The sequence below is a fragment of the Nematolebias whitei genome, chromosome 5, assembly GCF_014905685.2.
Source record: "Nematolebias whitei isolate Nwh7 chromosome 5, NemWhi1, whole genome shotgun sequence".
NCBI lineage: Eukaryota > Metazoa > Chordata > Actinopteri > Cyprinodontiformes > Rivulidae > Nematolebias > Nematolebias whitei.
This window is the reverse complement of record NC_056502.1, coordinates 5,861,374-5,884,200: the sequence shown is the minus strand read 5'-3', so window position 1 is coordinate 5,884,200 and position 22,827 is coordinate 5,861,374. Positions and strand designations below refer to the sequence as shown.

General features: G+C 41.8%; 3 protein-coding genes across 3 annotated transcripts in view; 1 reads left to right on the top strand and 2 right to left on the bottom strand.

Annotated features, from left to right (window-relative positions):
- Window positions 1-4,640: 4,640 nt before the first annotated feature.
- Window positions 4,641-9,488, bottom strand: apom (apolipoprotein M). Its single transcript, XM_037676538.1, has 6 exons — window positions 9,332-9,488; window positions 8,956-9,095; window positions 7,759-7,829; window positions 7,053-7,187; window positions 4,746-4,844; window positions 4,641-4,654 (listed from the first exon to the last, which is right to left on the bottom strand). Exons 1-6 carry the CDS (start codon window positions 9,443-9,445, stop codon window positions 4,641-4,643), a joined length of 573 nt encoding a protein of 190 aa, XP_037532466.1. The 5' UTR covers window positions 9,446-9,488.
- A 4,971-nt stretch (window positions 9,489-14,459) lies between these two features.
- On the bottom strand, window positions 14,460-15,744 carry glrx3 (glutaredoxin 3). Its single transcript, XM_037676098.1, has one exon. The coding sequence runs from the start codon at window positions 15,715-15,717 to the stop codon at window positions 14,740-14,742; it is 978 nt and encodes a 325-aa protein (XP_037532026.1). The 5' UTR covers window positions 15,718-15,744; the 3' UTR covers window positions 14,460-14,739.
- Window positions 15,745-15,766: 22 nt separating this feature from the next.
- bag6 (BCL2 associated athanogene 6) overlaps window positions 15,767-22,827 on the top strand; it is a 19,005-nt gene continuing 11,944 nt past the window's right edge. Inside the window, exons 1-8 of the mRNA XM_037676097.1 lie at window positions 15,767-15,888; window positions 19,528-19,615; window positions 19,707-19,824; window positions 20,196-20,401; window positions 21,929-22,000; window positions 22,074-22,196; window positions 22,269-22,459; window positions 22,620-22,752. Of these exons, the coding sequence (XP_037532025.1) occupies window positions 19,535-19,615; window positions 19,707-19,824; window positions 20,196-20,401; window positions 21,929-22,000; window positions 22,074-22,196; window positions 22,269-22,459; window positions 22,620-22,752 (924 nt within the window). The 5' untranslated portion in view covers window positions 15,767-15,888; window positions 19,528-19,534. The remainder of the gene's footprint in view (window positions 15,889-19,527; window positions 19,616-19,706; window positions 19,825-20,195; window positions 20,402-21,928; window positions 22,001-22,073; window positions 22,197-22,268; window positions 22,460-22,619; window positions 22,753-22,827) is intronic.

Sequence of the window (22,827 nt, the reverse complement as noted above, 5' to 3'; positions counted from 1 at the left end):
AGAGCTAATATGACGTTAACTCCAGAGCTAATATGACGTTAGCTCTAGAGCTAATATGACGTTAGCTCCTGGGCTAATCTGACATTAGCTCTAGAGCTAATATGACGTTAGCTCCAGAGCTAATATGATGTTAACTCCAGAGCTAATATGATGTTAACTCCAGAGCTAATATGACTAATATTTTGAAGTTGCAGTGGTTTTAAACATTTTTTCAGTTTTGTTTCCTTAAACTTGAATATTTCTTTATGTTGAACACACAACCCGCTCTTTGAAGATGCATCTTAGGGGGCTGTTTTGGAACCGAAGGAGATTACGGCCGAGCCAAATAATCCCAGGAAAGAGATGTCATTCCAACTATGAGCAGGAAGTTTCTGTCTCCAGAAGCTTCTCTGGAACTTCTGCACGTTCTTCATGACCAAACGTGTCCATCTCCTTCAGGTTGGTGCTGCTTGTGTCCAACAATCTTTGAATCAAACCAGTGACTCTCAGTTGGACTGAGGTTTGGGCTTTGACTGAACCAATGCAGAACCTTCATCTGGTTCTCCTTAAACCAGTGGAGGGTTGTATCAACAAAATCGTTGTCTTGCTGGAAGATGGACCTCAAACCTCAGGATAACTCCATTATTTCTTCTCAAGAATCCATCTTTCCTTTAACTCTGACCAGTTCCCCATCCCTGCTGAGGAACAGTCACATCATGATGCTGCCTCCACCGTGCTTCATGGTGACGATGGTGTTCTCAACAGGTGTTAGGTTTGTCTTTCCTGGTCTAAAAGTTCTCGTTCGGTCTCCTCTGACCGCAGAGCCTTTTCCCCAAATGTTTTGGTGAGAAGTTGCAAACAGTTCCTGACTTTTTCTTCCCTCTCATGAAGCTCGGTCCTGTGCAGCTTCTGGTGGTCTTGTGGACAGGTCCTCTGCAGAATCATCAAGGTTTTCTTTGGCCTTCTGAGTTTTGTTAGATGTAAGCACCATTTATAGTAAGAACTCTGAATCATTTGGTTGGTTTATGTCTGTCTATAAATATTTGGTTCAATATTTTCGTGGCCTCCGTGCTCAGACAGAAAATACGATGTTCATGTTGTGCGTTCGTCCATATTTTGAATCGTGGTGTTCATGAACAAGCCTTGGTAGAGTCATGTTCCACTTGTTGGCGCTGCCACGTCGACTCAACATGAAAACCAGTCTGCTGCAGTTCATGGATGGACTACACGGGTAGAGGATTATTAAAACATAAAAACCAACAAGAAACTCCAAACATGCAGCAGACCACCCTCTGTTGGCAGGTTTTCTGTGGCATCATCTCTCTCTTTCATAAAAATAGGTTTAATTAAGTTTTTTTTTTTATTATTATTATTAATAATAATTTTATTATTATTATACGCCTGTGGAAAGACTGACACATTTTGGTATAGTCCCCATCCTGCCCATAACTTCAGATCCACTCAAGATAATTGAACAAAACTTCATACACATATGCATCGTCATTAAATGGAGGGTCACATAGGTTTTCATTACCCCAGCTCCAAGGTCAAGGTCACAAATAAAGGTCAAAGTTAAAACAGTCAATAATCTTTGCTTGTCCGGGCCATTCCTACAGCTTGCTGTGTAATTGTTTGTCGACGAGACTATAATGTGCTGTATTAAGTGTTCTTGTTTTTATGATAATCTGCTCTTACCCATCACTTTGTCTCTGACCTGAGAAATTGTCAACTTTCATGGTTTGGTATTGATAACAAAATGTTTTGGTTTTGCCCAAAGCGTTACCCAAACAAACAAACAAACAAACATTTTTAGATCGGAGGGAAACAAAATGTCCTAATGATGAATGAGCGACAATGATTCAGCAAACAAAAGTATTTTTGAAGCACGTTTTTTTTACACTAAAACACGACGGTTGTTCCCTTTGCATCACGTTTTTGCATGAAAAATATTGTTTTGCTGCCATTTTTTTCTACAGATGTATAAATGTGAATATTAACTGTATATATTTATATACTTTAGGGTGAAATGCAACAGATATTTGTAGTTTAAGCATAGAAATACGAGTAAAAGTCCATTTTCACACGTTGCATCAAAACCACATGCCACAAACTGAGACTCTGACTGAGTTTCAGGATTTATTTATTTATTTATTATTTCTGAAGTGGTGCTTTAAGCTAACGGACTGACACTGAGAGGAGGATGAGAATGCCTGGTAAAATTAAAAAAGAAACAGAAGTGAAAGTTTTAAAGCTGCAGTGATAAAAAGAGTCAATTTCCATTTTCAGGTGTTGGTTTCTGGGTCCATGGGACATCCCCACACTGCCAGAGCATGTTCTTCTGGACCATGAAAACACCTCCTTTGTTTTTTTACTCACACACACAGTTGGACCAACAGACACCCACACGTGCAACATGAAAAACAAAGTGTGTTGTCTGAGCTGTCGGGTGCTGTCCCTCGTCCTTACCTGCGATACTGAAGCGTTTGATGAACCTGCAGGTAGTTCTGCTGAAACGTCTCTTCATCATTTTCCAACAAACTCTATTTGAAAGTCAAATCTGGCTCAAGTCTCACCCACAGATCAGTTTTAGGACACCAGAACTCACGCCTGGGAACTGAGAACATGGTTCGGTGAACTTCCACTGCGATGAGATCCAACCGTCACTTTGTTCTAAAACGCACTTCTGCTTTGTGCTCGGAGGCGCTGATACAAAGGAAACACGGGAAAAATCATCGCGCATGTATCACATTAACTATAAGCTGATGTTTAATGTGCAGAATGATTTCATAAGGTTGTTAGAGTTTAGGTCACTAAAAGATGAGCCCTGTAAGTTTTTACAGGTTGTGAAAAAGTCGGATCAGGGTTGAAAGCGTTGCTCCGGCCTGTCGTAGTGAAGAAGGAGCTGGGAGAAGGTATGGCTTTACAGTACGGTCATGAGATGTTAATTATGACAGAAAAGCCAAGATCCTGGATCCAAGCAGCTGAAATAAGCTTCCTCCGAAGGGTGGTTCTGCCCTAAAGATAAGTTGAGGAACTCCATCATCCAGGGAGAGGGGGGCGGTGCTCAGATTAGATTCGCTGCTCCTCTTCATAGAAAGGAGTCACCTGGTAGGATGTCTCCCTCTGGAGGTTTTCTGGGCATCTCCCACTGTGGGTGGACCCAGATGGGGGGATTATACTGAGTGTCACCTTTGACCTAGGAACACCTTGGGATGTCCATGACAACCTGGAAAGACGAATTAACAATAATTACAGGTCCAAACCCGGACTCCCCCCCCCCCCCCCCCGACATTTATAATTAGTCATTAACGGTCGGGGACGCGCGGCTGAATGAAAGCAGCAGAAGATTCGGAGTGAGAGGTGTTTGTACTTTCATGGCCGTAAAAAAGCATTTAAACCCTGTTTCTGCTGCATCCTGAAGATCAGAGCTGAGGAGCTGAGGAGCTATCAAAGCGCATTAACAGCCTCCCCTGCTTTTGCCTGCATTGAACCCTGCTCTGACATGTCGGATATTTTGGGTTCTCACCTGTTTGGGTTGTCGGCCACGCGCGTCCGCTGAGTGCAGCGGCTGAATGAACGTCCATTTGGGCGCTGGATCGCTGCCTGGCAGTACAGTCCCACCTGAAGCTTAACTGAACTTTTTACCTCTTTCAAGGCCGGTCAGCTCACGGTGAAATGTCCGCGTGTGTCTGGTGGAAGTATGGCAGGCCATGTCATCATATAATTATATTTACGGCCGATCCTGACCTAATTAAAAGCCTGAGACCGGCCCACCCATTAATCACATTATAACAGCCCGGCCCAGGCCTAATCCGGGTCGGTCAGAGCCGAGTTTCGGGTTCGGGTTAGAAATAACAGCGCTAGTTCTGGTTCTCAGACTGAAAATGACAGCAGTTAAAAGTGGAAAAGTTTTATTTTCATACTCCATTTTTGTTGCTTTTGTTATACACTGGATATAACAGACAATAAACATTGTCTGATACAAAAGCCACATAAAACAAATTTAATGAGACAAAATTTGATTTATTCCTCTGTTGTACCAAAAAGACATGAAGCAAAACAGCATCCTGTAAGAATGAAGAAAAAACACTATCATTTTACAGAAACATGAGCTGTGATATGTAATAAATGTGTAATAACGGTGTTAATTGTGTATTAAATGTAAAAACTGTGTAATAAGTATCTAATAACTGTATTAACTGTGTATAAATCTTATATTAACTTTGTAATAACTGTGTAATACCGGTACTGATAGTGTATTAAATGTAAAAACTGCATATTAACTATGTAATAACTAATAACTGTTAACAGTAATAACTATTAATCATGTAGTAACTATGCAGTAAATTTGTAATAACTGTGTAATAACTGTTAACTGTGTATTAACTGAATTTATTGTGCAGTAACTGTAGTAGCCATGTAGTAATCATGTAGTAACTGTGTAACAACTATGTATTAATTATTTATTGTGTATTAACAATGTGATAACTGGGTAATAATAACTGTGTATTAACTGAAAAAAATATGAACTTTATAATAATTATATTAATTGTGTATTTACTGTGAAGTTACTGTGAAGTTACTGTGTGTAAAAACAGTGTAATAACTGTATTAATTGTGTGGTTACTGTGTATTTACTGAGCCCACCTTTGTGTTTGTAACTAGAGGCAGTACTCTAGAAACCAAAACAAAATAATTTTAGTGAATATTTAAGGAATTTTCACTTTTAAAAATGTGATTTTTCTCCATCAATCTCGGCAACAAACCCTTTTCCTGGGGTAGTCTGACGCTCTCCTTTAGGTTACGACACGCTGACTTTTTTAGAAAAGTTGTAGTGACATCAGGGTCCAGGTCCTTCTGTCGAGCTTGAAAGAAAAACGATTAAAACATATTTTAATGAGTTAAAATCCACAAGAATATGCACAAAAGAAAATACAAAACCAAAAGTTTAATTGTTTTTCTCGTAATGTGCAGTTTTACTGAGAGGAAGTCTCCATATAATTCATTCTTGATCAGAGGTTAAACGTGGAGGTTTGGTGATCCGGTGATGGAAAGCTCAGAACTCAATCTCCAGAATGGTGCCACGGTCTCACCCCAACCCTCACCGGAGGTTCGTACTATGCACGGACTGATGAGCAGCAGGGTCTGAAGCTAACAGCTTCCAGACTTCTTAGGAGGCTCTCAACAAGATTTCAGAACGTTTGTGTCCATTCGTTCTGTAGAGCAGTGGTTCCCGACCCTGGTCCGTGAGGAACACCATCCTGCATGTTCCTGCTTTGACACCTGATTTGAACGAATTAGTGATTAATGGGCTTCTTCAGAACTTGATGAAGTAATTAAATCGGATGGTGTTCCTCATGGACTTGTGCTGGGAACCACTGATGTAGAGCATTGATGAGCACTGATGTAGGACGAGAAGGTCTTGCTCCCTGTCTTAGTTCCAGTTATCCCAAAGGTGCTTGATGAGGGTCAGGACCAAACACAAAAAAACATGTTGTGCTTGTTTTGTGCATTGGGGCACAGTCATATTGAACGAGACATACAAACTATTTTTAAATTGTTTCCACAAAGTTGAAAGCACAGTACTCAATATTACATTAAGACAGACCACCAAGATCAGGGGCCTAGCACAAACCCTGATGACTGAAGTACCTAAATTCCTCAATTATAAGCAGTGGTCAAACATTTTCCCCTTGAGGTGATTCTATACAATTAACTTCATGTCCATCTTCTACTCTGATCTGTAGTGGGGTTGTGGAGGCAACGGGTCCAGGAGAGAAACCATTACCTCCCTCTAATAATTTACAGCTCCTCCTGAGACACTCCCAGCCCAGAGAAGATACACAATCTCTCCAGAGAGTTCTGGGTATCTGGTCTCTTCCCTGTATGACATACCTGGAAAACCACCAAAGGAAGTCATCCAGGAGTCATCCTATCAGATGAACCTCCTCAGTGGACTACTTTTGTTGCAGAGTAGCAGCTCCTCACCTTATCTCTAACTGAGTCCCCACCACCCTACAAGGGAAGCTCATTTCAGCAGCTTGGATTCAGGATCTGGTACTTTCAGTCATGATCCAAACCTCATGACCACTGGTGAAAGTTGGAATGTAGGCAGACCCGTAAATCCAGAGCTTTGCCTTCTGACTCAACTCTTTATCCAAACGAAGCAACGCCATCATCACTGAGGATGAGGCTCTGATCTGCCGCTCCATCTGCTGCTCCATCATACCATCACTCAGGAATGAGATGCCCAGATACTTGAACTCTTCAACCAGAGAGGAGAGCCCCACGACCCAGAGGAAACATTCCACCAGTTTCTGGTTGTTTACAACTAATGATGTATACTGATGTGCTGAATGCATGTAGCTGTTATCCTCTTGATGTTTGATATCACTGATGAAACTCTATTATTCATATAACCAACTAAACTGGGCACTATAGGGAGCACGGGTCAGAGTATCTCTGGTGCCGTTCCAGGGCCCGGCTAAATGGTGAGGGCTGTATCAGGAAAGGCTTTTGTGTTCGTTTAAATGCGGATGAGTCGATGTGGCCATCGCTGTAGAAGAAACAGCTGATAGAAGAATATCAACCCCAACAAGCCACTAATCCAACCAAATTACCAGCTGTCAGTGATGGTTCCCTCAGCAGAACTAATCCAAGATAAAGGACTAAAGGACAGAATGGTCCAAGCTACAGATTGGAGATGGATAAACGCTGAACCAAATTACAGATAATCAGTCAGAAAGGTTTGTCCTACTATCTCTGACTTAATTGACAACTGACCCAAGCTAATATCAGACTTTTTTTTTAAACTGTTTGATATAAAGTTCAGTGAAGTTGTGCCTTCCTGTCAGTCGAACAGCATTTTAGCTGATCTAGAATCAGCTTCTCAACCCAAACGATCAGAAAGTCTGATGTCGTCACAATGTCGGATAAAACGAGGAACAGCAAATGCAAAAAGGAAATAGAAAACTCGGTTTGGATGAACTCGGGATCCGTGCCTGGGAAAGAATCCCTTCTGAGAGTAAGAACTTTGCCGTGCATTCGTCTGTTTTTGGGCGACAGCAGCTCACCGTACAGCATGTATCTGTTGAGCGAGTCCTCGGAGTCGCTCTCACTCAGAGGCGGCTCCACTTCCTGGAAAATGATGCAGTCGGGGCAGTTGGCCCACGTGCCGCTCCAGAGCAGGTTTCTGCGCTGCGGCCTTCCTGGATTAAAAAAATAAATAAATAAAACATAAACAATACAAAGATCGTCTCATGTTGCCCTCTGCAGTTGCACCTAAAAATATCCACTGAACTTCTGTGATAACTATGAAAATAAACATTTGAACAAAAAAATGGATTCAGATACACTTGAAGTCTGATTTATGGCGCAGGAGGAGACAGTCTGTTGCCCACTGCAATGAAAGATGGGTGATCATGTAACGGACTGTGTGTACGTTAGCAAAATATCTCACGAACCAGGGGTGGTGATGGGCATTTCTTCAGAAAATGCTATTTTTTTTGTTGTTGAACAAGTTAACTGATGGTTTTCTTTTAGCATTAATTTAATGCTGAAATGTTTTTAAAAGATTGAAAATATTTGTTTTGATGGCAGACCATAAAGGATTTATCTGCAAATGAACAAACGGCAAAATAAAGCAGATAAAAAGTGGTTTTATAAACCTGACAGTCACACAAATGTCACAAACGTCAGTAAAACGTGTAAAAATCCCAGTTTGATTCGGCTGAACCTGCAGCTGGACAGTGATTGTAAAGTTTAGTGTTTCGTGATCACCCTGCAGGATCAGATCGTCCCTTCCAGGCTGGATCTGATACGTCCACGTCTGCTTCATGCAGTCATCCCCCCTAAAAATGAAAGTTAAAAATAAAAACAAAGCTGTCACATGAATAAAAACAAAATAGTATTTTCAGTTTGAATCACCCAGTTTTTGTTTTCTTGTCTGAACTTCTGATTCTTTCTTTCCACACAGATTACAGCTTGCGGTTGGATTTATTTTGTTTTATTGCCTCTTAACTATAAGCTGAAGGTTTGGAACAATAGATGTAGATTTATTAGAAATGATGTCAAAGAGCTGCAGAAGTTCAGCTTTCAGACTTCTGAGGGTGTTTAACAGGACGGGGAGAAGCTTTAAAATTTCTTCTGTAGGTTTTTTAAAGTCTTTCACGTTTCTCTCAGAATTGCATTTGTATTCTTTTTTTTATTTTATTAGAATCTAACACAATTGCTTTGTTTTTCTCTTTTTAAGCTACTCTAGCTTCTAATTACTATTTAGCCAATTTGGGCTTTTAGCTATTATTTAGCTACGTTTGGTAATTACATATTTTGTAATTTTAGCTACAGTTTCATTGGCCTTAATTTTGACATTGTATTGCTGATTTTAGCTAACCTATTGGTTTTGTTACCTCTAGCAACAGTTTTCCCAATTTTAGCTATGGGTTCGCCTACTTTAGCATCTGTTTTGCTTCTGTTACCTGTCTATAAACATTAAAGGTAAATCAAATCAAACAAATGTGGCCTTTACTTCTGCTCTGTGAACTGTAGCTTTATCCTCTGTTTAGTTATATTTAGCAATTGCTGAGTCTTTAGCTACAGTTTTGTTCATTTTAGCTGTTTTTTTTTTTACTAATGTTCAGTACAATTTAAGTAATTTTAGCTTCTGTTTGACTAAATTTAGCTACTGTTCTGCTACTTTTAATTAGTTCTGCAGCTCCTTGCTTGTGTTTCAGCTCGTTTTCTGGTCATTTAAGCCTCGGCTGCTTTTAGCTCTTGTCTTTCCCATTTTAGCTTCAATTCTGCTCGTTTCAACTTTAACTCAGTTTCAGCTTCTTCAGCTAACTCTTTCCACACTCAGCGTTGGAGTTGCATTTTTCATAAAAACGTATTTCAGTTTGATCCAGACTTGTTCTGTTCGACTGTTGGACCTGCAGGACAGAGGAAGACCTGTGTCCAACCGTGAGTGTGTGTCCTCACATGCGCATGTGTCCAGTCAGGACCAGAGTCTCATTGTCCGTCTCCTCCATGGTGAAGACGACGCTGTCCAGCACCTTAAACTTCTGGATGTCGGCTCCTCTGCGACTGACAGCCGCCTCGAAGTGCCATTTTCCCAGGTACTGAAAAAGACACGAAGAAGAAGGAGGCGGCGTGGGCTTATCAGATGTGCAGGAACAGAAATTAATTCACGATTTAAACCCACGTCTCACAGCAGAGACCTCTTCTGGAAAGAACCGAGGAGGTGGAAAATGCAGATCTGATAAACACGAGTGGGTAAAAACCACTGAGCCGAAGTCTGACGCAGCAGTTAACCTGCGAAGTCATCACGAGAGTTCTGAGGGTCCGATTGTCTCACCTGCTGTCGGTTCACAGAGTTCACCAGCAGCTGCTCAGGATGGCTGCAGGGAACCACCAGCTGATGGAAAACCGTGTACAAATACAGCAAACAAGCCCAGGCGTCGGCCAACATGGCTGCCGATGAAGCAAGTCCTCAGAAGGCCTGAAGAGCCACAGCTCCTGTCTGACCACAAACGTTCTGCAGCTTAACACAGCGAGGGTGGAGGTCAATGATTAACTCGAGATCCGCAGCTTCACGCCTCTAACTCAAACCGATTTGGAGTTTTGCATCTTTTCATGTAATGCCGAAGGTTTTAGATTAATTAATATGTTTATATTAAAGTGAATCATTAGTTCATGAAAGTGAGTTTTAGTTCTAAAACTGTGAGGAAACTTCACAAGTCACCTGCAGGGCTGCTTCAGGAAAATCTCTTCAGAGGATCAGTCGTTAAATATTAAAGTCCTGGATTTATTTCATGACTTCACACTCTTAAAAGCTTTTTATTTTTATTTTTTTACATTTAGAGCGACTCTGTCAACAAACAGAAGATCTGCTGCGAATCATTAACTCCCAACGTTTTCATCATCCTGGACTTTAGGATTCAAAAAGCAGCGACATCATCTTTAGTCATTTTGTCGACTGAACGGCTGCAAATCTCAGCGTTGATGTTTGGATGGAGATTCATGAGTGCCGAGCTGATATTTTAGCTGTGAATAAAATAAAACCTTCGGTTCGTTCAGGAGATGACATTCAGTTTAAATATTTCACTTTAGTATCCCCCCCCCCCCCCCATTTTCAATTCCTTCAAAACAATTGTTTGGAGTGGAGTTTGCTTCAGCAGCTGCTGGTTTTGTCTTCTGATGCTACGTTTAGCGTTTAGTTAGCCTTTTGCTTCCGAGCTTTAAACTAGTATTTTTGCTGTTTGTAGAATTTAATCAGCATTCTGCTACCTTTATACCATTCTGCTTTTTTGTTGTTGTTGTTTTAAGCTACAATTCAACTACTTTTAGCTTTTAGTTACCATTCTGCTATTTTAAGGTTTTAGCTAACATTCTGCTTTTAACTTTTAGTTGGCCTTTGGCTGCTTTTACCTTTAAACTTTTCAATTCAGTTCAGTTTATTTATATAGTGCCATATCACAACAAAGTTGTCTCAAGGCACTTTACAGGAACATTCACATACATAGAAAAGCCAATTAGTAAAGTTCTATATCTAAGGAATAATTTAACTTTATTTATCTGAGGAGCAGCTTTGAGTTTAACTCCATCACAGAACTCTCATCCTGAGCAAGCATGAAGGCGAAAGTGGAAAGGAAAAACTCCCTAATGAGGAAGAAACCTTTAGCAGAACCAGGTTCAGAACAAACGGCCATCTGCTTCGACTGGCTGGGTTTGAGAGGAACGGATACACAATGGCAGGTCAAGAATCACATGTTAAGATAGAAATAATTTCAAATGAAAACTATTCAATTTTAACAATTCATTTAAGGAAATGAGGTCAATTTATCCTCCAGTAGTCTAATCCTATAGCAGCATAACAAGCCAGCCTTAACTATAGGATTTATCTAAAGGAAAGTCTTAAAACTGGACAATGTTTCAGCCTCATGGACAGAAACTGGAAGTTGGTTCCAAAAGAGAGGAGCCTGATAACTGGAAGATCTTCCTCCCATTCTGCTCTTGGAAACTCTAGGGACCACGAGTAAACCTGCAGTCTGAGAGTGAAGTGCTCTGTTAAGAAAATATGGAACAATAAGATCTGTAATATAAGATGGAGCTAGGTTGTTGAGAGCTTTATAGGTTAGAAGTACAAACTGGATTCCAAAAAAGTTGGGACACTAAACAAATTGTGAATAAAAACTGAATGTAATGATGTGGAGATGGCAAATGTCAATATTTTATTCGTAATATAACATAGATGACAGATCAAAAGTTTAATCTGAGTAAAGGTAACATTTTAAAGGAAAAATATGTTGATTCAAAATTTCACAGTGTCAACAAATCCCAAAAAAGTTGGGACAAGTAGCAATAAGTGGCTGGCAAAAGGAAATTGAGCATATAACGAACAGCTGGAAGACAAATTAGCACTAATTAGGTCAATTGACAACATGATTGGGTATAAAAAGAGCTTTTCAGAGTGTCAGTGTCTCTCAGAAGCCAAGATGGTAAGAGGATCAACAATTCCACCATTGTTGCACAGAAAGATAGTGCAGTAATACCAGAATGGTGTTACCCAGCGTAAAATAGCAAAGACTTTTAAGTTATCATCATCAACCGTGCATAACATCATCAAAAGATTCAGAGAATCTGGAACAATCGCTGTGCGTAAGGGTCAAGGCCGTAAAACTCTACTGGATGCTCGTGATCTCCGGGCCCTTAAACGTCACTGCACCTCAAACAGGAATGTCACTGTCAAGGAAATAACAGAATGGGCTCAGGAATACTTCCAGAAAGCATTGTCAGTGAACACAATCCACCGTGCCATCCGCCGTTGCCAGCTGAAACTCTACAGTGCAAAGAGGAAGCCATTTCTAAGCAAGCTCCACAAGCTCAGACGTTTGCACTGGGCCAGGGGTCATTTAAAATGGAGTGTGGCAAAATGGAAGACTGTTCTGTGGTCAGATGAGTCACGATTTGAAGTTCTTTATGGAACACTGGGACGCCATGTCATCCGGACCAGAGAGGACAAGGATAGCCCAAGTTGTTATCAACGCTCCGTTCAGAAGCCTGCATCACTGATGGTATGGGGTTGCATGAGTGCTTGTGGCATGGGCAGCTTGCATGTCTGGAAAGGCACCATTAATGCAGAGAACTATGTTCAGGTTCTAGAACAACATATGCTCCCATCTAGACGTCATCTCTTTCAGGGAAGACCCTGCATTTTTCAACACGATAATGCCAGACCACATTCTGCAGCAATCACAACATCATGGCTACGTAGGAGAAGGATCCGGGTACTGAAATGGCCAGCCTGCAGTCCAGATCTTTCACCTATAGAGAACATTTGGTGCATCATAAAGAGGAAGGTGCAACAAAGAAGGCCCAAGACGATTGAACAGTTAGAGGCCTGTATTAGACATGAATGGGAGAGCATTCCTATTTCTAAACTTGAGAAACTGGTCTCCTCTGTCCCCAGACGTCTGTTGAGTGTTGTAAGAAGAAGGGGGGATGCCACACAGTGGTAAAAATGGACTTGTCCCAACTTTTTGGGGATTTGTTGACGCCATGAAATTTGGAAACAACAGATTTTTCCCTTAAAATGATACATTCTCTCAGTTTAAACTTTTGATCTTTGATTTGTGTTCTATTCTGAATAAAATATTAGATGTTGGCACCTCCACATCATTGCATTCAGTTTTTATTCACAATTTGTTTAGTGTCCCAACTTTTTTGGAATCCGGTTTGTAAGATTTTGAATTTAATTCTGGATTTGACAGGGAGCCAATGGAGAGAAGCTAAAAACTGGAGAGACATGATCTCTCCCACAAACTCGTTAAGACTCTGGCAGCAGCATTTTGGATTAACGGAAGACTTTTTAAAGAAGTGTTCGGACACCCAGATAATAAACCATTGCAATAGTCCAGTCTAGACGTGACAAATGCATGAACCAGTTTTTCTGCATCACTTTTTTTTCTCACATCATTTTTAGATAAGATGTTTCTATTTTTAGTGATATTACGCCGGTGGAAGAAGACAGTTCTAGTAACATTTTTAATTTGTGGGATAAAAGACACGTCCTGATCAAAAATAACACCAAGATTTTCAACATTAGAGCTGGAGGACAGATTAATGCCATCCAAGGAGGGAGAAAGACTGAAAAATTTATTCCTAAGATGCTCCGGTCCAAAAACTTAAACCTCAGTCTTGTCTGTGTTCATCAGGAGAAAATTAAGGGTCATCCAGGTTTTTACATCTTTAAGACATGCTTGTAGTCTAAGTAGCTGATTGGATTCATATAACTGTGTGTCATCAGCATAACAATGAAAATTTATCCCATGCTGTTTAATGACTTTACCTAATGGAAGCATATATAAAAAGTATTGGTCCAAGCACTGAACCCTGAGGAACTCCATGACTAATGTTGGTGTCTGGTGAAGATTCATTATTTACATTTACAAATTGGAATCTATCAGATAAATGATTTAAACCAGTTTAGAGCCGTTCCTGTAATTCCAATATCATATTCAAGTCTCCAATAGAATATTATGATCAACTGTATCAAATGCAGCACTGAGGTCCAACAGGACCAGTGTAGACACCAGTCCATTGTCAGAGGCCATGGGAACATCATTAATAACTTTCACCAGTGCAGGTTCAGTGATGTGAGCTCTAAACCCTGACTGAAACTCTTCAGATTATTTCTTTGAAGATGATCATGTAACTGACCAACAACTATTTTCGCTAATTTTTTTTAGATGAAAGTTATAGGTCTATCATTAACTATATATTATTAACTATAGATCTGTAATAACTAGTCTTTTGCTACTTTTGTCTCTAGGTTTTAGCTCCTTTTAGCTAGTGCTTTGCTGCTGTTAGCTTAAGTTTGTTCTTTTTTCAGCTTTCATGCAGCGCTCACACTGGATTTTAGCTGAAACCTTTTTCTTTAACAATATTTCCTATGATGCTTTTTGTCTTTTTTTTACATAAACAAATTTTTATATATTTTTCCAGTTTGAGGTGATTCTTAAATATTTTTTTGCAGCCGATGACGGGCTCGAGTGTTTTATTAACGCCTCCTCTACAACAGAGGACATTTAAGAGTTAAACCTTATTTTGTTCAACATATGTTAAATATGACAAAACCATAAAACTCTACAAACTCCTGCACTGATTAAATATGAAAATTAAACTAAAAATTTGTTTTGTAAACAACTTTTTGTTTTCCTTCCACAGGATGGAGACAAACAACCTGACAGTTCAAACCTCAGATTACTAGTTTTTTTTTTTTTTATTTACAATATTAAACAAATATTCACTGTTTAAATGAAAGGTAAATGTTTTGTTTTTTTTAACAAATGGTGCGAACACTTTGTTGTTTTCTTGCTCCTGAGCTTCAGAGGTTGTTTCAAACAATGAGGATTTTTGGGGATTTATTGTTAGAAACAAAGTTGTTCACATTTCACAGTAAAACGAGCTAAACATCTGATTTGTAATTTGTTTATTATTCAGTTCATTAAACGAACCCTGAGTGAGAAACAGAAAGGAGGGATGCAGGAAGCAGCAAATAGAAGCTAAAGTTTTGATTTTAATGAATTACTCTCCAGGATCAAAGAAAGGCTAAATGCAAACACCCAGGGACTTCCTGTTAGACATTTAATGTAAAGTTGTAAAGTTGGAGCTGAACAGAACTGGACAGGTTGTTTGTTGTTCCCGCAGGGCCCCAGTCTGGAAGGGGACAGGTTCTCCTCCCTGATGGAGACTCATCTCCTCCTAGGACCCCCCCTTCAGCACCGACTCCAGCTCCCCGCTCTCCTTCAGCTCTTTCACGATGTCCAGGCCCCCGATCAGCTCCCCGTTCACGTACAGCTGGGGGTACGTGGGCCAGTTGGAGTAGGTCTTCAGGCCCTGGCGCACCTCCTCATCCTGCAGGATGTCAAAGGTGTCATAGTCCAGTCCAGTCCCGTTCAGGACCTCCAGGATCTGCCTGCTGAAGCCGCACTTGGCGGCCTCCTTGTTGCCCTTCATGAACAGCATGACTGGACTCCGGCTGATGATGCTCTTCAGGCGGTGCTCCAGGGTCTCGGCCTTGGGGCAGGTGTTCTCCAGCTCCCCGGACTCGGCCATCTCCTTCACGATGTCCAGTCCGCCCACCAGCTCCCCGTTAACGTACAACTGGGGGTACGTGGGCCAGTTGGAGTAGGTCTTCAGGCCCTGCCGGACCTCATCATCGGACAGGATGTCGAAGCTGCTGAAGTGGATGTTGCGCTCCTTGAGCAGCGCCACGATCTGCCGGCTGAAGCCGCAGCGGGGCTCCTGCGGGGAGCCCTTCATGAACAGCATGCAGGGCCCCGCGTTGATCAGCTTCTTCAGCCGCTGCTTCAGCTCCGCTCCCCCCGCGGCTCCTCCGACCTCCGGACTCCTGGACGCCGCCAGGCGCTGGACCTTCTTGGTCAGCTCCGCGGCGTGCGCCCCGTCCAGGCGGTCCACCTTCTCTCCCGCCTTGAAGAAAAGGAAAGTTGGCACCGAGGTGACTTCATACTTCTCCGACACCTCCGGGACCGACTCTGCTTCCAGCTTGACGAACGTGGAGTGCGCGTGCTCTTTGGCCAGCTCGGCCATCACCTCGTTCATCTGTCCGCACTGAGGAGCCCATTCCGCCTGGAAGTGCACCACGGTCAGGTTCTTTCCAGCTTTGGATAGGAACTCTTCGAACTGCTGTTTGCTCGTCGCTTCCACGAGATTCGCCATCTTTCCTTCTCCTTGAACTGCGCTTCCGCTACCGCTTGACGTCACTTCCGTGAAGCCTGGTAGCTTCTGGCGAGTACCGGAGCTAGGACCTACCGGGAAGTTGTTAACTGTCGGATGATAAAAACCAGCTGCATACTCCGAATAAGTTGAAAGGATAGTGTGGTTTGAAAGGTAAGCAATACGAGTTTTATTTTAAACCGTCCTACTTTCTGTCACGCTCAGCTTCTTCAAACTTAGCTTCTTTAGCATTAGCTTCTGTAAGCTTTAGCATTAGCTTAGCCACCCCACTAGTTAGCTCTTCAAACCCAGCTGAATTTCCAGGTTTATTAAGTCTTAACTCCACATAACCTCTCACTGATAGATGCGAGGGTAATTGTTTTTGTTTTGTGATAGCTAGAAAATATTTAAAAGTAGGAAGGTACTGTTAGCAAAACAAAGTTATGTTGTTTGTAGCATGATCATGAAGCTGCGGTGTCCGAACTACCTTTAACCACGTAGTTTAGTAAACAGTTTGATACTTAAATAATTAGTTGTTTACATCATATTAGCAGATCAGACTTTGATTCTTCCCGCTGTCCTTTGTGTTTTGCTCTGAGTTAGTTTGACTGGCGCATATTGTTGACCCCAACATTCAGTTCACAAGTTTTATGTCAAATTATCGACATTTTTTTTAATTGATTTAGCTCTTGACTTGTGCGAGTTCGGCTTACCATTGTTTAGTAGATACAACATTTAAAAACAACTGAAGGAAGATAAATGCTTTTCAGTGAAGTCAAACATCAAGACAACTGAATATAAAGAACATATAAAAATAAACACCTAAATAAAATGGAAAGAAATAGGGAACCATTAAATACACAAGATCTACCAAATTTTTATACTTTATTTAAAAGTATTGTGACATTTGATTTATATTAGCTATTTAAATCTAATTATAGCAGAACTGTTATACATTTTTAATCTGTCTGTACAACAAAATACCATTCCAAATGCTTGGAAAACAGCATTTGTTCTACCATTATTAAAGGGAGGAGACCCCTCTATACTAAAACAATTTTGATGAACTTCCAAACTGTATTTTAGCCAAGGTTTTAGAAAAACTGGGAAATACTCGAGTCAAAATTTTACAATTCATCATCATTCATTCATCATCCCACCAATCTGGCTTTAGGAAGCAACTCGGTACAATTCAAAAAAAGTTCAAGACAAAAACAACTGGACTTTATTTGTAACAGAAGACGTTTCGATTCTCATCCGAGGAGCTTCCTCAGTTCAAAGAACAGAGAGTGTGGGGTTTGAGTAATAAAGCTGAACTAAGCTAAATACATATGTAGATTGCCCTATCACTACTCACACCTACAGTTGCACTCGGGTCCAAATAATCCGACTCACTCGGCCGCAGTCTGCAGCCATCATCTCTGAACCCCACCCGATCCAACAAATTAACAGTAATTACAGGTCCAAACCCAAAAACCCCTCCGACATTTTTAATTAAGCTTACCACCGACTATTATTAACATTTGGTGAACGCGCGCGGCTGAGGGGGCACAAGATCAGCCGAGGAGCCCTCAAAGCGCATTAAATGCGTCCCCTGCTTCTGCCTGCATTGAACCCTGCTCTGACATGTTGGATATTTTGTGATCTCACCTGTTTGGGTTGTAGGCCACGCGCATCCGCTGAGTGAACGTCCCTTTGGACGATGGATCACTGGCAGTAGTCCATCTGAAGCTTAACTGAACTTTTTACCTCTTTCAACCGGCCGGTCAGCGCGCGGTCAATTGGTCGCGTGCAGCAGGTGCAGTATGGCAAGCCATGTTTGCATATATTGGATTGTCAGCTTTCAAAAACTTATAATTCAGCGTAGGCCTGATACCCTTGGTCTGCTGCTTTCTAGTATCTCCTCCCACATGTCACATCGTCAGTGCAGTTACATCATTACCTGCAGCGTCCCCTCAGTGTGGACTGAACTCGGCAAAAAGGCCTTTTCTTATTCTGCTCCTGGACCACCTTGCAACAAGATCTGAAGCTGTCCACGTTGATTTCTTTAAGGGATTTTAAATATTTGATAAGGTCAATAGGAAAATCAAAGCAAATAATGTTCTTGATTTTAGTATTTTACCATGTTTAATAAGGCTCCTTATTGTTTTATAACACCACTTTTATTTTAATTGCATTTTACTGTAGTTTATTGTTGTCTGTACTTTATGTTGTGTTGTTGTGTATGTTTGTGTAAAACAGGTCTATTTTGAAAATGAGACTAACCTGTATAAAGGTTATATGAATGAATGGGGGAAAAAGCTGAGTGGTATATATTTACAAAACTTTAGGATCAACCACTTCAAAAGCGCCGTCACCTTTATATTTTAATTTTAGTCTTTTAACATTAATATAGGATGGGGCCAGGATGATTTGAACCATTAAATTAGCTTAACAAAACCTTAAACTCAATGTGGAAACGAACAGGAAGCCCATGGAGTAATGCCAAGACTGTTCGCGCTTAAAGCAGAATTTTTATCATTTGTTCAAACCTTTTTCTGTCAGCAATATGATCAACATTGGTGGCAACCCTCCAACACTTTGCCTGTTAACATCCAGGGGTTTGACGTGGAGAAGGTGACAACATACAAAAACCTGTCACTGACAAACTGGACCAACAGCTCTGACTTTCTTTACAAAAAGGGCCCAGCGTCAACTTCATGTGCTTAGGAGGCTGGGGTCCTTTTGGTGTGATCAGACCACTGCTGATGACATCTGCAGTGCATTGTGGGGGTGGCGTTCTGACCAGGACAGAGACACGGAACAAGCTAATAAAAAGAACCAGCTTTAGTCTGTGGCTGTCCCCTGGACTCCATCAAGGTGGTTGGAGAAAAAAGTCCTGGCCAAGATCTCATGGCAACAATGCCACCTTCTGCATCAGACTTTGAAGATTTTTAGGAGCTCCTTCAGTAGAATACTCAATGTTAGAGTCTAATCAACAACATTAGATTGAAACAAAAATATAAGGCAGGTAAATGGACTGTACTTGTATAGCGCCTTTCTATCTTATCGAGATACTCAAAGCTCTTTACAACACAATCTGTTTCCTCATTTACCCATTCATACAGCACTCTACTAGATCTATACAAAGATTAATCGGTGCTTTATCACATTCATACACCAATGGGACACACATCGGAGGCAATGAGGGGTTCAGTGTCTTGCCCAGGGACACTTCGGCATGTGACTGCTGGTGGAATCAAACCCCCAACTCTTGTATTGGAGGACAACTGCTCCAACCACTCAGCCACAGCCGCCCCGTAAAACGAGTAACGTAGTAAATGTGTAAATAAATAAATTCAAATCCAACACTTTGGTCAAACTTGACATTAGGATTGCTGAAGGGAGTAACACGCAGGAACACGCGGGAACACTTGCGTCTTAACTTCAGTAACATTACCCTCAGCAGGATGGTAAGAATGGGTGTTTTTCCATTACATGTTCTGGTACTGTCCAACTGGGTTGCGGTCTTTTTCTGATTTATTTTCCCTACCCAGGCTGGATCGGATAAGCATAACTTGTTACAGTGAAGAGCAGTGTGGCCTGTTTGCTGTTCTGTGTGTTTGGTAGTCAGTCCTGCTGCCTTGTGACCCTGAGGCCGCAGGTTTGAGCCCAGGTTGCCTCAGGAAGCGCATGCAGCAGAAAACAATTGCCAAATATGTCGTGCGAGCTTGCTTGCTGCGGTGACCCCTGCAGAAAGGAGCAGCTAAAAGAAAAACTGTTCTGTACATTTATTTTGGTACTGTATGCTTGTCTTTGTTTTTGTGAATGCAGGAACATCATGGAGGAACAAGCTTCAGACATAGAAGTGACGGTGAAAACACTCGACTCCCAGAGCAGAACTTACACTGTTGGTTCTCAGGTAAATCCAAAGTTCCTGCTTCACATTTGGGAGGCAAGTCATTTAAATTTAAATATTTGGTGTAACTTCTCTGTGCTGCTTTATTCTGTAGCTGACAGTAAAAGAGTTCAAAGAGCACATTGCCCCCTCTGTGGGCATCCCTGTGGATAAACAAAGGCTCATCTATCAAGGTCGAGTGCTGCAGGATGAAAGAACACTGGCGGATTACAGTAAGTCCGTCCATTTACGTCAGTTTATCCTCATTTTTTAATTGTTGTATCACTCAAAGTTTCAACAAATAGGTAGTCATGTTTGGCATTGTTTAAACGCGACCACTGGTTGATGTCAATTAATTTAGTTTTGCAGCTAACCTACCATTTTTTATTTTCTGCTGTGTTTGAGCACTTCTAGAGAAATCTCAGCAGCGCTGACCACGCTGTAGAGCTGCTGTAAATCATTAAATCGATGAGCCCGCAGTTTGTTTTAGTCAGCGCTGCTTATTTTTTATGAAAACGCCAAAGTTTCAAAGGATTCAGTTTCTTCTGCCTCTGTTCCCTGCTGGGCTTTAGAATACACTGAAAGTATTTTCTGTTTTTTGCAGATGTGGGTGGAAAGGTGATCCACCTGGTGGAGAGGGCGCCGCCTCCACCTTCCCAGCCCGGCTCGGGAAGCACGGCGGCTGACAGCGGACCGTCCTCTTCACCCCCGGGAACATCACAAGCACCGCACGATCGCAATGCTAACAGCTACGTGATGCTCGGAACCTTCAACCTCCCTGTGAACATCATGGACCCCCAGCAGATACAGGTGGGTCTGCGTCGGGTATTTATACAGGGTTAGCCAAAGCATTAAAGGGGCGTTCCACTAATTTTATCCAGAACGGTCTGTAATGGGATGTAAACTGCTTCCAAACAGAACTTACAATCTGTTCTCCTTCTGTCCATACATATTCACACGTTCATTTCACATGTTCATTTAGAAGATTGAAGTCTGTAAAATGTTACAGCATTGGTAGAGTTTGTGAAATGTTTGTATGTGAAGGACCTTTTGGTAGATTTACTTTAAACCTGTCAGATTTGTGTCTTAGCAGATCTCTTGTTTTTAGGCAGTTTTCTCAGGGAGAAGTCGGCAGTGTTGTGGGGGTAAATAGACCTGTTGCCCTGGGTTACATCAGAGGGTGTCGGATATTATGTTGTGAAGTTAACATTTAACAGCTGATAAGAGCATTCACCATCAAATGTTTAAAAAATGTGGGGGTTTCCAAAGCTACCAGTCCACAGTTTTGGGGAAAACGAATATAAAACAACACACAGCAAAGTTACTTTACCGATTTCCTGGAGGATGAGCTGTCTGTTGAGTGGGGGTTATTATGGGGAACTGAGCGTTAGCCGGCAGATTAACCACCGTTCAAAGTAGCGTCTGTTTGCAAACATTAGGTCACTCGTGTGGGAGTGTTCAGTTTTGCAGCTGAGATCTAAAAACTCAAACAGAAACGAGCAGCTCATTGAAAAGCAGTGAAAGTTGGTGCACACAAGATGTTTTGATAACTAAAGCACCAATTTAATAAACACGGTTCCTGATAAATTCAACCATATAGCCACGGTTTATGTTTAAAGTTTTGCTTCGGCTCAGATCAAATAAATTTCTTTAATTGTTTTTCCTGTGAGAAACTCCTCCTTTCACATATCTGTCACAAACTTCAGTTTGTTTTCTTCAAACTCATCAAGTGTCTTTAGTGTTTCTTCTGTCTGGTCCTGGATGTCCTGAAACCACTTTTATTCTGAAAAGAATATAAAGTTTTGTCTCACCTTTTATTGTTTTATTGCCAGCTTGTTTTTAGATTTGTTGTAAACGACTAAAAACACGACTTCCTTCTCTTGTCGTTCCAAACATGTTTTCACGATTATAATAAACTTTATTCCGTTAGAATTTCTCACGGCTGCTCAGTCTTTTCAAATGCTTGAATTAAAAGATTTGAATGAAACATTTTTTACAGTTAATTTATCTGCACAAACTCTTCAGTCCGGTGTTTGAGCCCCGAATTTAAAAAGCAGAATCTCAGCGGCCTGTGCACACACCTCGCGATTTAAACGAGACAAATTTCCCCGGAAGAGCCGACCAACAGTTTTAAATATTTTGCTCTAATCAAATGGTTATATTTTCAGAAGAGTTGAGCATAATCTGTGGGGGGGGATGTGTTTATTTCAGTGTAGCAAGAAACCTTTAAATGTTTACGTGGAGCTGAATAAATCATCCTCTGGTTTTAAACCTTCAGCCTGTGTCCATCGTTGGTTCTCTAAGGTCCGTTAAAACTGTGACGTTGTTCTGATTCAGATGACGGTCCAGCAGACGGTGTCAGGAATGGCAGACAACAGCAGGAATGCCAGAGTGTCAACCAGCACCGGGGTAAGATCCAAACCCGGCGACCTTCACACAACCCGACGTGGTGGATGTGTTTTAACTGCTGCTGCTGTTACAGAGCAACGGGTCTGTAAATGTGCACATCGATATGGATCAGCCGGTTCAGAGCGAGCCCAGACTGAGGCTGGTGTTGGCCGAGAACCTGCTTCGAGATGTTGGCGACGTCATCAACAGGATGGAGGTCAGAGTCCAGCCTGAAGTCGTCCAGGAGGTCAAATCCTCGGCTCACCTCCGCTCGTGTTTCTGTTTTCAGGGTCGGACGAGCGAATCGGCCACTCAGACTGAGACGGCTTCTGCTGCCGCTCCTCCTCCTCCCTCGTCTTCATCCACCACCTCCACTCCGTCTCCCTCAGCCCAGCCCATGGACACCTCCCCACCTCCAACCACACCTCCACCTTCTTCTTCTGCTCAATCTGAGGGACCAACTCCACAACCAGGACCCAAGTGAGACGAACTCCCTTTCTGTTGTGCAAACGCTCAGACTTCTTATTTACAGATTATCAATGAGTTGGCCCAGCTCTAATCCAACGACTTCGTCTGACCTGGGCTGGTGTTTTCTGTCCTAACTGGTTCGTTGTGCATCTCTTTCCTTTCTGTCCTGCAGTCACCCCAGTCCGACTGAGCTGGCAGAGATGTTGTCCGAGCTGCGGAGAGTGGAGGAGAGGCTGCAGCCGTTCCTTCAGAGAGCTCACACCATCCTGGAGACGGCCACCACCGCTGAGTACAACAACAACACGGTAGGATTCCAACACCTGAATAAACCCTGCTAATAATCTGAAATAACCCTGAAATACAGGGTTATTTCAGATTAT